Source organism: Oncorhynchus kisutch, linkage group LG9 (assembly GCF_002021735.2).
Source record: "Oncorhynchus kisutch isolate 150728-3 linkage group LG9, Okis_V2, whole genome shotgun sequence".
NCBI classification, from domain to species: Eukaryota; Metazoa; Chordata; class Actinopteri; order Salmoniformes; family Salmonidae; genus Oncorhynchus; species Oncorhynchus kisutch.
The window spans coordinates 5,844,728-5,861,751 of NC_034182.2; the positions used below are offsets into that span (position 1 = coordinate 5,844,728).

The 17,024-nt window shown below is 47.8% G+C and overlaps 1 protein-coding gene across 4 annotated transcripts; it reads left to right on the forward strand.

Moving 5' to 3' along the window:
* The first annotated feature begins 55 nt into the window (after positions 1-55).
* Positions 56-14,839, forward strand: LOC109896645 (vezatin). Of its 4 annotated transcripts, none has more exons than XM_031831638.1 (12): positions 56-215; positions 1,928-2,065; positions 6,349-6,438; positions 6,556-6,740; positions 6,897-7,181; positions 7,688-7,846; positions 8,064-8,211; positions 12,086-12,435; positions 13,130-13,323; positions 13,727-13,827; positions 13,944-14,151; positions 14,266-14,839. In XM_031831638.1, exons 1-12 carry the CDS (start codon positions 180-182, stop codon positions 14,820-14,822), a joined length of 2,451 nt encoding a protein of 816 aa, XP_031687498.1. In that variant the 5' UTR covers positions 56-179; the 3' UTR covers positions 14,823-14,839. The 4 variants fall into 4 exon arrangements, with proteins under 4 accessions (XP_031687498.1, XP_031687500.1, XP_031687497.1 ...); XM_031831640.1 differs by having other exon boundaries at positions 7,700-7,846; XM_031831637.1 differs by lacking the exon at positions 56-215 and adding an exon at positions 268-630.
* Positions 14,840-17,024: the final 2,185 nt, after the last annotated feature.

Below are 17,024 nucleotides of genomic sequence, written 5' to 3' on the forward strand. Positions count from 1 at the left end.
CACCGAGGTTCTCCGGGAAGCGTTGGGCGATTTGGATTGTGGGAAATGTTGTTTTTCCGATGAGTTTGTTTTGTGCAGCAAACAGGGGTTAGCAACTGCTTCAAATGTTCACTTCTTGTCGTTTATAAACGACTACAATCCCAGAATGCGTAACGGCTGTATATCGATGGCGGAGAGCAATGACTGAGGAGTTTGATGAAGATGTGGTATTTGAGGTTTGTGTTTTTATTCGGGCGCATATGTTCCGTTAACGTGTGTCAACCCCGAGTTTGTATAGGTTTTCTGATTCATTCTGCGTGATGAAATTGGCGTGGTTGACCAGACTGTCAGAGTAGCTTGCTCGCTAACGTTAGCTAGCTTATTAGCATGGCCATGAGAAACGTTTACACACCCGTTATGCGTAGCTGAGACATAAATCCGAGCTAAATTGGCCGTGTAGCCTAGCCAATCCTGCCTGACTGCTAAGTAGCTTTTCTTATCATGGGACAGTGTGCTGTTTCATCATCATAGTTGGCGTGGAGAGTGTGTGGTGCTTTATGCGACGTAGTAAGGGAATAACGTTAGCTGTTCGAAACGTCTGACAGCCTGATGTGTCAACATGTGCACCACCGATACCGTCCGATCATGCAAGTGAGTAACTTTAGCCCATCATGTCATGCTTGGATCGGGGTGTGTAATCATGATAACGTATTATAGGTGGATCTATCAGGGTATGCAAATGGCTTGCTATCCAGATGTAGAAGCACGGAGATGTTTCGTTTTCTCTGATCCTACGGATGAGGAGTGTCCGCAGCTGGTTGGAAATTGGGTCAGGTGTCGCCTTTGTAAAATTGGAGCATACAATTGGTTATTATTTCTTAATTGTGGGCAAATTGTTGTTATGCCAGTGCCAAGTGCCAGTACGTTGTTCTAGGGGCAAACAGGGGAGAGGTAGAGATCAAAAGGCCCACTTTGCTGCTGCACATCTCTATTGTAGTGAGATTGAGGTGGGAGTCTGACCTGGGATGCTGTGATGCAGGACAGTGATTTGCTCATCCCTGCTGGAAACACACACACACACACACACACACACACACACACACACACACACACACACACACACACACTTCCAGTCAGTCCCACTTTAAGCTGAGCTTTAACACTTGATCATGATGAACGCTCTTTTATGCAAGGATTTTAGATGATTGTGTTTAATTCCATTGTTGGATTGAAATAATGGACTTTGGAGCAGATTAGGTGTAAGAAACGGGTATTGAAAGAGGCGAGATGCTTAGGGCCAGGGATGGGTAGTTCACATACATAGGGTGTTCTCTTCTAGGCTTTTAACATTAGCATATCTTTGTTCAGCATAAGTTTAGCCCTTAGCTAACTCGTCCCATGTTTCCAAAAAACCATAGCTAATCAATAAAAAACAAGCAGCTGCACACAGTAATACAATTAGTTGCCCATGACGAACAAGACTTGAGCAGAGAGAATAGATGATTTCCTTTTCTAGTTTGTCATCTGAGTGGCTGTTGTGCCCGCAGCATCAAGGTTTCTGTGTTTATGTATGGAAGTCAAGTGTGAAAGAGCGTGACTGAAATCTGCATGGATTGGCAAGGCGAATGGGAGAGAGGGTGGAGAATGAGCGTGTGAGTCCAGACGGTAATTGGAACGTAACGCTACAGCAGACCAGGGATGGTCTTCCTGCCACTTGCAGTGCCTGCTGGGTTGTGACACTTCTAAGAACAGCTGCCTGTATCTTGGGACATCTGTAACAGAGAATTGGGAAGAGCAGGAACAAAAACTGACATTTGTCTAAATCTCTCTCTCTCCTCTCCCATCCTCCTTCTACCCTTTCACACTCTTTTTTTTCTCTTCCCCCTCTCTCTCTCTTTCTCTCTTTATCTTGCTCTCTCTACACACTCTCCCCTCTCTCTCTTTCCAGAACTCTCCGCTCTTCCACTACCTGCAGGATCTAGGACACACAGACTTTGAGGCGTGTCCCACAGTGTCTCAGGAGGACGAGTGTGGAGGAGGAGAGGGGGGGACGACCTCCCCGCAGGACAGCCTGTCCAAACCCACAGTGAGTGACCCCCCACCCCCACACACACACACAAACACACCCATCACTGCTACCATAAGGAACCCCCACTATGATCGCATAGCCTTGGGGTGTTGTATGTTTGTGCTTGACCAACTCCCTGTACATTCATGCAGGCAGACAGAAAGTAATTACATCTGCTATTGATTCCAAACAATGAAACATATCACACACACACTCACTCATTCACACTCATACACGGCTGGCAGACAGACAAGACAGGGATCATGGAGGAAAGAGAGCAACAGATTCAGAGCAAGGTATTTGTCTGTTCTACACACACACTACTGTCCCCTATTCCAGGGATAGGCTCTGTCTATTTGGTCAAATTTCTCTATTAGTGCTGAGGGGAATTCCTAGTCCTGTTTAGGAAACTCTGTAAAAGGAAAAGAGTCTTTCTGTCCTCTCTCGTGCTCCCTCTCTCACGCTCCCTCTCGCGCTCTCTGATTCATTGGGGCTGAATTAGATTACTGATATCTGGAGTGCATTAAAGTCTTCTACGGTCATGCTGTTGCGTGTTAGTGTGTACATGTATTTGTCCGACCTTGTTTTTACTTGTGCGAACATGTGTATGCCTCTGTGTTGTGAGTGGCTTGTGTGATATGTACTGTAATATACATATGCACAATCATAGCGCTTTGCTAATGATACCCAGCTACTGTACAGTATGCAGTCATTTAAATATCTTTAGAGCCCTCAAGCAATGTTTGAAACATCTTGAACACACCCCTATTTCTATGTAGGGGGACAGGGTTCTGGCCAGCGTGTGGTCACATGACTCTGAGTGCATTCCTTTTCCTGTTTCTCTATTTTTTTCCTGTGTGGGACAGGAAATGATGTCACATTAGCCTCCTCCGGGAACTTTCCGTCCGTCCGTGTCATGCTTCCTCTCTGAGAGCCTGTTATACGGAGGAGCGTATGGGAATTATTCTCATAGAGGACTCATTATGGATATAACCCGTTTAAACACCCATTGTCATTGGTCATTGCTATCATCCACCATTTTCAATTAGTCAAGTAGTCAACTGGATGGGGATTCCTATGGGTTAATGGCAAAGATATGGTTATTCCTTGTCCAACATCCTGTAGCCCAGATAGAGATGCAGTGTGTGCGTGTGCACGGGTTAACATGGACGATTGCCTGGTGTATATTTCATTTCCAGACAGTACAAGGTTCTTTATGCCACAATTTCCTGCTGACTCTACCAATGGATATATATATATATATATATCTATCTATCCTTTTTGCATGTGTCATGTCAGATGAGACAGCTAACTGAAGAGAGAGGAGGCAGGACTTGACAGCTAACTGAAGAGAGAGAGAGAAGGCAGGACGAGACAGCTAACTGAAGAGAGAGAGAAGGCAGGACGAGACAGCTAACTGAAGAGAGAGAAGGCAGGACGAGACAGCTAACTGAAGAGAGAGAAGGCAGGACGAGACAGCTAACTGAAGAGAGAGAAGGCAGGACGAGACAGCTAACTGAAGAGAGAGAAGGCAGGACGAGACAGCTAACTGAAGAGAGCCAAGGCAGGACAAGGCGGCTAACTAAAGAGAGCCAAGGCAGGACGAGACAGCTAACTGAAGAGAGAGAGAAGGCAGGACGAGACAGCTAACTGAAGAGAGAGAAGGCAGGACGAGACAGCTAACTGAAGAGAGAGAAGGCAGGACGAGACAGCTAACTGAAGAGAGAGAAGGCAGGACGAGACAGCTAACTGAAGAGAGAGAAGGCAGGACGAGACAGCTAACTGAAGAGAGAGAAGGCAGGACGAGACAGCTAACTGAAGAGAGAGAAGGCAGGACGAGACAGCTAACTGAAGAGAGAGAAGGCAGGACGAGACAGCTAACTGAAGAGAGAGAAGGCAGGACGAGACAGCTAACTGAAGAGAGAGAAGGCAGGACGAGACAGCTAACTGAAGAGAGAGAAGGCAGGACGAGACAGCTAACTGAAGAGAGAGAGAAGGCAGGACGAGACAGCTAACTGAAGAGAGAGAGAAGGCAGGACGAGACAGCTAACTGAAGAGAGAGAGAAGGCAGGACGAGACAGCTAACTGAAGAGAGAGAGAAGGCAGGACGAGACAGCTAACTGAAGAGAGAGAGAAGGCAGGACGAGACAGCTAACTGAAGAGAGAGAGAAGGCAGGACGAGACAGCTAACTGAAGAGAGAGAGAAGGCAGGACGAGACAGCTAACTGAAGAGAGAGAGAAGGCAGGACGAGACAGCTAACTGAAGAGAGAGAAGGCAGGACGAGACAGCTAACTGAAGAGAGAGAAGGCAGGACGAGACCGCTAACTGAAGAGAGAGAAGGCAGGACGAGACAGCTAACTGAAGAGCGAGAGAAGGCAGGACGAGACAGCTAACTGAAGAGAGAGAAGGCAGGACGAGACAGCTAACTGAAGAGAGAGAAGGCAGGACGAGACAGCTAACTGAAGAGAGAGAAGGCAGGACGAGACAGCTAACTGAAGAGAGAGAGAAGGCAGGACGAGACAGCTAACTGAAGAGAGAGAGAAGGCAGGACGAGACAGCTAACTGAAGAGAGAGAGAAGGCAGGACGAGACAGCTAACTGAAGAGAGAGAGAAGGCAGGACGAGACAGCTAACTGAAGAGAGAGAAGGCAGGACGAGGTCAGTTGAAGTTTATTTGCAATAAAAACTTCATCACCAACCTGCCTAGTCTCCTCCTTCAAATCCTGGAGTCATAAGAGAGTGAGATGGAGAGAAGATCAAGCGTTGAGGTTTTATGGCAATATGGATATAAGATTTAGAACACATACATAAATGTCACAGTCTCTCTCTCTCTCACACACGTCTTTACAGAGTGTTTTTTCCATCCTCTCACACGGCAGACAGGGAGCACAAAGACTCGGGAATGTTCCCCTGGGTGACGCCAGTGGAATACTAAAGAGCAGGACCAGGAAATGAACTGTACTTACTAGAGATGTGTTCGTTGTTTGTGTCACTGTGTTTGCATTCCACTGTCTGTTTTTCTGTGTGGCCCTTCTCTGTCTCCTGCCTTAATGTTTGGATGGGGAATATAAGATTGAGATGAGTGAGTAGTAGAGACTGAAAACGCCTACAGGGGCCTCCCCTTTCACGACTAACACACAACACACTACCCTCTCTCTGGGGGGTGGTTTAGATACCATGTTCTGTTCCTGCTGTGGTTGGTTGTTTAGTGTAGCGTGAACACCCAGTCCTGCGGCTCAGACTCAGACCCATAATCAATAGCCCTGCAGCCTGCTGGCCAATAACACACTGCATCCCAATCTCCCAATAACAGTCATTCAGGGTAGAAAACACACCCAAGCCAGTCTGGATCAATAGTACGGGTGAAATTGCCCGTAGATGCTGATCTTGGTTCAGTTTTGCATTTTCCACACTAATGGTTAATGTTGGGTTTGGGAGAGGGTGAGCTGATCCTAGACCTTTACCGAGTGGAAACTTCTTCATGAACAACTGTAGCCTGGCTGGAACACTGAATCCCTACAGGCCTGGGTCAAAAATAGCGCACTATATATAGGGAACAGGCTGCCATTTGGGACTCAGCCTGAAATATGCCTCCTTAGTGGTGATGTTGTCTGATACTGATAGTACCAATGACTTTATGGGATAGTACTGCTACTTTCCCCAAGGGATAGAAAATACTGTGAGGAAAATAAGCTATTCTCATCACTAGATTGTGTGCCTCGCTGTAGGCATTTTAATTCACTCACTCTTCACACTATATTATGGCTAAATGAAGGGGATCAGGATTTCTAATATAGATATTTTGGAGAATTGTTTAGTTAATAGCAGCATATCAAATTGTACAATTTAGTTGGAATGCTCATAATTACTCTGTTTGTATGCTAGTGATTAGAATATCGTTCTGTTTACTTTGTTTGTTTACAGTGAATCTCCTATTGGAACCTGGCAGACTATCAACTAGGGGGGAATGGAGGGTGTTTGTGTGTGTTGGGGGGGGTTCTCACACACACACAATCAGTCACTCATTGTTGGTGTTTCAAAGAGCCTGTTTCCTAGGATATGCCCTGGAATTAAGAAAATGTTTCTTAGGAATGTGTGTGTGTGTTATGAGCATTATTTGTAGTTGATGGCCAGAGCTCATTCCCCAGTTTGCTCTCACAGGTGTAGTAGGCTGTGTCGTCTGCTGTTCGTATGAAGGATGTGTGACTTATTCATTTGCAGAATTATGCCTGGTTGATTACTCTGTTCCCCTTATTAGCTCCTGTCTCTTCCCCACCTGACCCATCCTCTGTTATTGGCAGGGAGGACGTCTATGGAGATTGGCTGATGCCTTGTGGAGGCGGAGCCCGTTCCACCAGGCTGCCTCTGCCCATAGGCTGGAGCAGCAGCTGGTAAGGGTCACCATGGGACTAACCATAGAACTTTAAGTGACTTCATCCCAAAGACAAATGTTCTTATATTTGTTCTCTCTGTGTCCAATCCCTCTTTCTCTCTCTCCCTCCCTATAGGACTGTGTGTTTGGCCAGTACGCGGTGCAGTGTATCCTGGACCAGGATGTGTTGCTCCAGGAGGATGTGGAGCTCATCGAGCTGTTAGACCCCAGCCTGCTCACCCTGGGCGCCTCACCCTCCGGCTCACCCAGACGAGACCACTCCCTGCCCTGCCCGCGTCTCCTCGCCTCTCCTTCGCAGTGGTACGCCCCAAACACCGATCCTAACATAGTCACAAACACACACACACACATAAATATCTACATGTTCACACAGCAGACACTAACATTCCATCTCTTTCTGTCTTGGTTTTCTTTCTCTTTCTTTCTCTCTTTTTCTCTCTTTCTCTTCTCTCTCAGGGATGTAGCAGTGCTGGTGGGCCTGGCTGCAGTGTTACTAGGCCTGTCCTCTCTCTCTGCCGGGGCCTGGTCTCTGGCTGTGATCCCGTGGTGTGCTGCGGTCATGGGCTGGGTGGGGCTGCGAGGGGCGGGGCTGTGGAGACAGGGGAGGATGCAGAGAGCAGCACACGCCCAGGCCTCCGAGCTGCAGACCATGGTGCTGAACAGTAAGGCTCTGACCAGCCTGGCCCGCAAGTCCCTGAGACTACTACAGGAGACAGAGGTCATCTCTCGAGGGTTCACCCTGTAAGTGGACCATTTGATCTACTGTCTATCTACTTCATCCATAGTGGTAGTGTGCATCCTCATCTTCCTACTCGTGTTGTAAGTGTGCATGCTAACCCTGCTGTGAGTTACGTACTCTGTCCTTAACATTACTGTCCACTTTCACACGCTAGCACTTGTATCTACCCAACTATAAGGTTAGCACTTAGGCTAGTACCTATTATTATCTTAGTTTATCATTACCTGAAGGGCCCACTTTTTACCTTTCCCTGCCTGTTCCACAGCCCGTTCCTCCCCACCCTACTCTCTGTTTCACTGTTCAGTCTCTGTAGTATTGTCGGTAGGACAGCATTGTCACTGTATTCGTCTTTGTTTGTTTTGTGATAGCATTTTGTCATAACCGTGTCGTATGTTGTTAGCCTGTCCTGTTGTCTCAGTTATTAGCATGTTGTTAGCATGTCGTGTTACGTGTGCTTACCTGCCTTTCTGGGACGTCTGCACAGTTGTATCACATTTCACTTGTCAAGTCTGCTCGACAGGGTGAGTGCGGCCAGCTCCTTTAGTAGGGCGGGGCTGGGGGCAGGGCCACGGGGGCAGCAGTTGATTGGCCTGCGGAAGGCGGTGTATCGTGCGCTCCGCTCGGCCTTCAGAGCCTCCCGCCGAGCCACGTGCCACATGCTCAAAGCATATCCTTCACACTCAGAGAGGGGGGGTATTGCCAGACTCAACTTATGCAGGAATTAAACAATGCAAGCACTAAATATTGATTTCTATCTGTAACCCCTTTGGTGTTACACTTGAGTGAATGTGTGTTAGAGGATTTATTCTGTTTGACCAGTTTGGCAGGTCATTTAATATATGAGTGTCAATCTGTGAGCTGATGGCTCCTTAACTCGTACCCACGTACCCCCTGAACTCTGAGATCGACAATGTGACCAACTACGTGTCTGCGGTGCCCCTGAAGGAGCTGGGGATGGGCCTGGGGACAGAGCACCTGACTGACGAGGAGGCACAGGAGCTCACCGATGACTACAGCCTCCCTGCCCTCAAGGTAAGACGGACGGACGGACGAGATTGGGTTAGATTTGGGATAGAGAACTTGCTTTTATATAGATGGCGAGTCCGACAAGAAGGATATCCTGCTTTCACTGGAACAGGCCCAGATCCACGCCTTTTGCGTGAAGAAAAGGGGACGCAGATCGGGGATCCTTCTGAGAAGCCGGAGGCGAGTGATTAAACTCCCAATGCCTTCCATTCTCCTTGCTAACGCACAATCGTTAGAAAATAAAATTGATGACCTATTATTAAGATTATCCTACTGGGACATTAAAAACTGTAACATCCTATGTTTCACGGAGATGAGGCTGAACGAAGAAACAGACCATATAGGGCTGGTGTGATTTTCCATTCACCGGCAGAAAAGAGACGCTACCCCTGGTAAGACGAAGGGTGGGGGTGTGTGTCTTTTTGTCAATAACAGCTGGTGTGCGATGTCTTATATTAAAGAAGTCAAGGTATTGCTCACCTGAGGTAGAGTACCTTATGATCAGTTGTCGACCACACTATCTACCAAGAGTTCTCATCTGTATTATTCGTATCCGTCTATTTGCCACCACAAAGCGAAGCTGGCACTAGGACCGCACTCAACCAACTCTATAAGGCCATAAGCAAAGAAGAAAATGCTCACCCAGAAGCGGCACTCCTAGTGGCTGGGGACTTTAATGCAGGCGAACTTAAATCAGTTTTACCACATTTTTACCAGCATGTCACATGCTGGGGGGGGGGGGGGGGGAAATCCTGGCCCACCTTTACTCCACACACAGAGATGCATACAAAGCTCTCCCCCCACCCTCCATTTGGCAAATCAGACCACAATTCTCTCCTCCTGATTCCTGCTTACAAGCAAAAACTAAAGCAGGAAGTACCAGTGACTCGCTTAATACGGAACTGGTCAGATGACGCGGATGCTACACTACAGGCAGTGTTGCCAACTAAGCGACTCTATCGCTATATTTTGTGAGTATTCAGACCCCTCTAGCGACACATTTTCAAAAAATCGACTAGCGACAAATTTGGCAACTTTTTCTGGTGTTATTGGAGACTTTTGGAGACTGACGTGAAAGCACGTATCGTTCTTATTCTTCTCAATGAGCAGCGGGTGCTGCCGTGGGCCTCACCCCCCTTCCCAAAGCACTCACAGGCGGCCCATTCCTCACTTAGCAGGCCCTCCCAGCTGCAGTCAGAGCAGGAGATGTTCACCCCTCCGCGTCCAGACTGCAAATGAATCGCGCATGCGGGAAGCCGCCGCTGGCTGATCCCGCCCTGGCTTACATTCAGGGCGGGATGTAAATGTAAAATGTTTTTTGTGTAAAATAAATCACTGCTTTTGACTCACACAGCGTCAGTCACTTACTCACCTTGTCCACTGTGTGTGTGCCTGTGTGACATAAGCTAAACATCTAGCTGGCTAGCTCATCATGTCTCAGTCTAAACTGTACACTCAAAAATACAGAAAGGAGTGGGAATTGAACCCTGAATTTAAAGGCTGGATGAAGCTGTTTATTTCTCTCTACTTTGCACATTTTTCCACTGCAAATCCACCATTCCAGAGTTTTACTTGCTATATTGTATTTACTTTGCCACCATGGCCTTTTTTTGTTGCCTTTACCTCCCTTATCTCAGCTCATTTGCTCACATTGTATATAGACTTATTTTTCTACTGTATTGACTGTATGTTTATTTTACTCCATGTGTAACTCTGTTGTTGTATGTGTCAAACTGATTTGCTTTATCTTGGCCAGGTCGCAATTGTAAATGAGAACTTGTTCTCAACTTGCCTACCTGGTTAAATAATGGTGAAATAATAAAATAGAATATTGAAGATGATACATGGGCACACTGCCTGTATTGTAAGGCTGATTTCTACGCCAAACTTAGGGATGTAAAAAAACACATGACAACTCAAAAACATAATCAAAAGGCAAAGCCTTATAACAGTTCCACCCAAAACAAGCTGCCATTTATGATTAAAAAAATTGACTCTGCAAAAAAGGCTGAGGCCACAATGGCATTAGCTATCGCTGAACACTGTTCCATGCTGGCATGTGATCACATTGGAGAAGCATGTAGAGCTGCTTTCTCAATCTCCACTGCTCCTACCCACATCAAAATGCACAGGACAAAGTGCACAGAAATGATTAATGGTGTTCTAGCACCATACTTTCTGAAAAAGTTGGTCGCAGATGTGGGTGACCAGCGTTTCAGCCTCCTCCTCGATGAGTCCACGGATGTAAGGGTTTCTATGTAGCTAGGGGTTGTGGTAAGGTACTTAAGTGACACCAAGCAGACAATTGTATCAACATTTCTGGGGCTTGTTGAGTTGGAGGGAGGAGATGCCAAATCTATAGCCCGTGCTGTTGTGGCTTTCCTCAAAGTGTTGTCTTAAAAAAGAGAAACTCCAGGGGATAGGGACCGACAATGCCTCTGTTATGACGGGGATTAACAATGGGGTCCATAAAGTGCGGAAGGAGGAGTATGGCCTCAAATATCTGGTTCTTATTCGCTGTGTGTGCCACTCTCTGCAGCTTGCTCATTTGTAGTTCTCAACATATTTAGGGTGTTTTTTACTCACTTTTTTTGTCTCTCCCATGACGTTATTCCTCTCTCCTACAGCGTCCATCACAATTACATGGCTAATTATGCAAATTAGGTGATGACGTCATTTAGCTACTTTTAGGGCAGCCAATAGCTACTTTCCTTACTGAGGAGTTGGCAACACTGACTACAGGACTGTTTTGCTAGCACAGACAATGGCATTAAGGACTACACCACCTCAGTCATTGGCTGCATCAATAAGTGCATCGACGACGTCGTCCCCACGGTGACTGTACGTACATATCCCAAACAGAAGCCATGGATTACAGGCAACATCCGCATCGAGCTAGAGCTGCCACTTTCAAGGAGCAGGAGACGAATCTGGACACTTATAAGAAATCCCGCTATGCCCTCAGACGAACCATCAAACAAGCAAACCGTCAATACAGGATTAAGACTGAATCCTACTACACTGGCTCTGACACCCGTCGGATGTGTCAGGGCTTGAAAACTATTACCGACTACGAAGGGAAACCCAGACGCAAGCTGCCCAGTGACGCGAGCTAAATGCATTTTTATGCTCACTTCGAGGCAAGCAACACTGAAGCATGCACGAGAGCACCAGCTGTTCTGGATAACTGTGTGATAACGCTCTCTGTAGCCGATGTGAACAAAACCTTTTAAACAGGTCAACATTCACAAAGCCGCTGGGCCAGACGGATTACCCGGACGTGTACTCAAAGGATGCACGGACCAACTGTCAAGTGTCTTCACTGACATTTTCAACCTCTGACTGAGTCTGTAGTACCTACATGTTTCAAGCAGACCACCATAGTCCCTGTGCCCAAGGAAGCAAAGGTAACCTGCCTAAATGATTACAGCCCCGTGGCACTCACATCAGTAGCCATGAAGTGCTTTGAAAGGCTGGTCATGGCTCACATCAACAGCATCCTCCCAGACACCCTAGACCCACTCCAATTCGCATACAGATCCACAGAGGTCGCTTCTTTGGGCACAGGGACTATGGTGGTACTGGTACCCCCAGTATATAGCCTCGTTATTCTTATTGTGTTTTTATTATTACTTTTTTATTTTAGCCTACTTGGTCAATATTTTCTTCTTCTTGAACTGCACTGTTGGTTAGGGGCTTGTAAGTAAGCATTTCACGGTGAAGTCTACACTTGTTGTATTTGGCGCTTGTGGCAAATAAAGTTTGAGAAAGATACAAGGAAGAGATCATTTAGACGCAGGTCGATAGGTGAAATGAGGGACATTGTCAGAGTGAGGGTGTTAGCTACTCTGTTTGTCCCTGTGGGCTTGCCGTCCTCCAGGTGCTGTTCCAGTTGTGGGTGGGGCAGAGCTCAGAATGTTTCCGCCGATTGGCCCTGCTGCTGTCACCACGACGACTGGAGGAGCCCAGGGAAGACTGGGTTAAAGGTGAAACCCCTCCTCCGCCCATACACCGCTCTGTTGCCACGGTGACACAGCCTCTCCACGGTGCCCTGGCTGGTTGCCTGGGCGACATGCAGCGTAGCTACGAGTTCCACCGGTACTTTGAGACGCAGCGCCAGACGCAGGGCTCGGACAGGGTGGGGCGCGCTCAGCAGAAATGCAGAGAGCTCAACACACTGCACACGTCTGTACGCAGCCTGCAGCTGCATCTCAGGGCCCTGCTCAACGAGTGAGTCAAACCTGACCCCTTACTCAACCCTCGCCCTCCTAACCCTAACACCTGTTACTCCATACCCTCCTCACCCCTCAGTCTAAAGGCGTCAGTATGCTTCAGTTCGGCTGGCGTGAAACGAACGAGAGTGCTCGCGTACTCCCTTCAAGAACCTTCGCTTGAAAAACGGGAAAAAATCGGCAATAGTATTGTTTGTCCATTTAGGATGCCGTAGCCAGTATACACTTCCTCAAAATAGTCTGAATTAATGTAAGATAACTCAATAAATGTGTCATTAATTTTGACGTTTTTGCAGAGGAGATCTTGGTCACACAATTTTACATCTAACTAAGATGTTTGGTGCAGTATTTCTCAATGAAAAAATTTCCATGAAAACAAGTTGTCTCTCATTGAATGACAACAGAAACTTCATTGAAGAATCCCCATTGTTGACCAATCTCTGACGAAGGGACGTAATACCGACTTCGGCTTGCCTTGAGAAAAGATGTTGTGTGCTGAAGTCCAAAACCAACTAAAGCGTCACAAAATGTAGTCATAATATATGCATGAACTCGTCCGAACTGTTTCGGCTGGAAAGCATGCGGACGCCTTTAGCCCCCTTTCCTTACCCCTCACCCCATCCTCTCCTCACTCCTCCTCCCCTAACCCCTCCTCCCCAAACCCTCATCTCACCTCCTCTTCCCCCCACTAGGATGATTATCCTGGAGGATGACCTGGAGAAGCTGATGGTGACGAAGGAGGCGGTGGAGGTGACTGTGGAGGGCTACCAGGACCTCCAGGAGCGTCTCGGCCACCTGCAGCCCCACATGCAGGCCAGCGCCGGATGCTGGGAGGACACCGTGGGCCAAGTGGAGCGCATGCTGAGGAGAGCTAACACCTGCCCAGGTGAAGAACACACACTACCTTTATTAGGCTTAGGTAGTTAGCGCAGCTGACCAGTTGAGAGTTGACAGGCCCTGATATTGGGTCTGAATACTGCACCCCCCACCTTTCCCCGGGTTTCCATGGTTACAGTGGAAAGGTTATTTTTAGTCAGTACATCCTCCCCCCCGCCCAGCCTAGAGACTATTCAGAGTCAGTGAGGAAGTGGCTCCTTCAAATATAGGATTAGAACCAGACCTCGCAGGGAAGGGAGGGAGGGAACAATGGCCTAGTTTCACCACATTTTAGAGGTCTACTCTTTGGGAGCAGGGAGCAAGTTGTGTATACACACACTCCATTTGAGTGTGTGTGTGTACACATACCTGTATGTGTGTGTAATACGTTCTATCAATCCTTTCTCTTTCAGGAACTCCTGATGGTCCAGAGCAGTGTCTCCCTCCTGTGCCATGCACACCTGCCCCAACCTACACCCTCATCCTGGACAGGGACCCCGTGCCTGAGGAGCAGGTACTGAACCTCACCACTCACTGTGGATCTACACACACACACACACACACACACTCAACTAGGTGCCATTAGTGTCTTTATGGGTAATGGGTCTTTCCTGCCCTCTGATTGGCCAGGAGCTGGAAGCGTACGTGTCAGACTCAGAGGATGAGAACGGGTGGGCGGGGTCGGTGGTTGACATGCTGTCTCCCGAGGAACGAGAGCGCCAGCGGCGGGAGAGGGAGGAGTCTCGGCGCGTCCTATCGGAGCTCAAAGCCGTGCTGGGCCAGCGGGCGTCCGAGGGCGAGAGGAGGAAGTGGAAACAGCTGCTCTTCAACGACCAAGGTCTCGCTCCGCTTACCTACAATGCACCTCTCAGCCTCTGCCGCTCCTTCAGTTCTCTCTCTCTTTCTCTCATTTCATGTGATCATTTAATGATGTGTTTCTTTTGTCTCCTAGCGGCGGTGATGCCTATCGTTTCCGCGGAAACTTCTATAGAATATCAGATGCCCTCCGACCCATTGGACGCTCTGACCCTTGTGGGCGTAGCCAATCCAGGTGTCGCCGAGGGAAACCACCTATCGGAAAGGCTGAACAACGAGGAGGAAGACTGGATCAGGGACGAGCGCCCCCTCACAGAGGCAGAGGAAAAAGCACTTACAGAGTTCTGCTGTGGTGAGGCGGAGGAAAAGGGGGAGGAGGGTGAAGGTTGGGCTTCTGTCCCAGCCGGGACGGGCAAGGCGCTCTACCAATACGACGGGCTGCCTGACGAGGGGGCGGGACTGAATGGGCCCGACCTATTGCAGCCCCGGGTCCCCACCATCACGGTGATGGACAGACTGACGGAACTACACGGCTCGGCGGCGCTCAGCTTTAATTCCGCCCTCGCCGCCCAGGTGGCAGCACGTTCATATACCTTCGCCAACATGGAGGAGCAGACGTTTGGAGACAGCGGAGAAGAGGATGAGGGAGAGAAGCGTTCGCTGCCTGATGGACAGACATGTGAGAAGGACTAGAGTCTAAACGCTCCTGCTTTACGGAGCTTTGAACAGAATAGTTATGGACAGACCGGCTCCTGTATTTATGTCTGACCCCACTCCTGGGTTATTTATTGCGGCTGTCCGTTTCCTTGGCTCCATGGGTCTCTGTCATGTCTTCATCGGTGTGTGTGAGTGTGTGTGCATGATTGGGTGAGTGAGAAAGCATTGTGTGTATGCGAAGTCTGACTTGTGTTTGTGAGTTTTAAGAAGAGCACTACACCACTTTATGTTCCACTCCTCCACCCATGCGTCCATACTTTACCCACAATCCCCCTGTGGCCGCTCTCCTGTGCTACTCAGGTACCAGAACCACAAGACAAACTCTGACCTCACCGTCACAAGGTCTTCAGTTTAACCCTAAGGATCCCCTGTAGCTATTGGAGGCAGAGAGACTTGGTTATAGCATCCATTATATTTTCTCTAACTATTGACCAGTACCTTTCCGTGGTATGTTCACGTTGCTCTAACAGTTTAGCATATTGATGTCCGAGTCAAAAAGCCTGATTTAGCTAAATGATTATTGTAATTTTTACCACATTGCTCCCTATATGACACCTGTATTGACAGGCAGAGTCTGGTGTGTGGTTGCTCTATTGAACGTGTGCACTGCAGCCCAGGGCAGAATGCTCAGGTACCGAATCACTGACTGAGGGCTGAATGTAAGATGTTTCTATATATATATATATACACAGATGTTACTGCGCACACACACACACCACGCTGTAAAAGGAGAAGGAGAGGTACATTTCAAAGAGAGCAGGGCAAAGCTATTTTTATTATTACTGTTTTATTTCTGGTCTGCCTCTCTGAGTCTGCATTTCTACGCACTCCCCGCCTCACTAGGAATGGCCCTATAACTGCAAAGATGTGTTGGCTAAAACACCTGTCACTCAACCTACAGCAACCAATGAGCAGATGGAGACTTCAGAGAGAAGGGTGGACATAGTTGACCTTGTTAAATGGATTAGCCTACCAGACTTTGAAATATTTTAACATGTTATGTTTTTATTTGAGAGATGAATATGGTCAGGCAGTGGATTGCTGTGAAATGAAATTCATCCCCATCCACTAATGAACCAAACACATTCACAGTGCTTATTTCCCCAATGGTCTCGTCAAGTGCTCATCTGATGAGGGGATGATAACTGGGTGATTATTGGGTGATTATTGAGGTGTTAAAGTGTTGTACTACCTCGTGCCACCCCTACTGCACCTACTATGAAATCTGTTCCGCGGGTGTCTGTAACTCCCTATCTACTACATGTATCTCTGATCTGAATGGTCTGCTGTGTCAGAATGTTTTGGTTCTGTCTTGTGTACATCTGTAAATGTTTCCATGGAGATTGTACCACTGCATCTGGAGCGGCAGGTAGCCTAGTGGTTAGAGCGTTGGGCCAGTAACTGAAAGGTTGCTGGATAGCATCCCCGAGCTGACAAGGTTCAAATCTGTCGTTCTGCCCCTGAACAAGGCAGTTAATCCACTGTTCCTCGGTAGGCTGTCATTGTAAGTAAGAATTTGTTCTTAACTGACTTGCCTAGTTAAATAAAGGTTACATTAAAATAAATATATATAAAAAATCTCTCTCCCCTGTCTCAGCATCTGTGTTTCCATAACACTCACTAGAATGTGATTCAACTCCATTGATTTGGGACAGTTATTACAGAGTGTCCTGGAATGCTACTATCGTTGATTACAATTAATTAGAGTGATGATCGATGATGATGATCGAAGGACAGCATGTGCTTATTGACTGCACAGATGATTCCGCTCGTGTGTGTGTCCGGGGGTGTCTGCCTTGTCTTGCCTTCCAGCCCTCTCCCATATGTCCCCTTCCTGAAGTGAGTTCTGTCCCTCCTGCATTTCATTTGTAAAATAAAATGCTATTCTGGAGCTGACTGTCTTTTGTCTCTCTCTTTTTAGATTGGTCTCTCTTTCTCTCAGCTGCCTGAGACTGACTCTAATCCCAGGGGGAAGGTGGGTTGGGGGGAGAGTGGTAGGGGGTGAGGGTCAGCGTAGTGTGAGGGTTACCTGATCTTTTGTGGAGTCTCACATTTGCCTGACCTAGAACAGCTGGTGATCCCTGTAAGACCTTGACCCCAGCCTGCAGACACACACACACCTCTCTCACACATTGAAATGCATTTAGCTGTTGTAAATAGTCCCAGGTTAACTTCCTA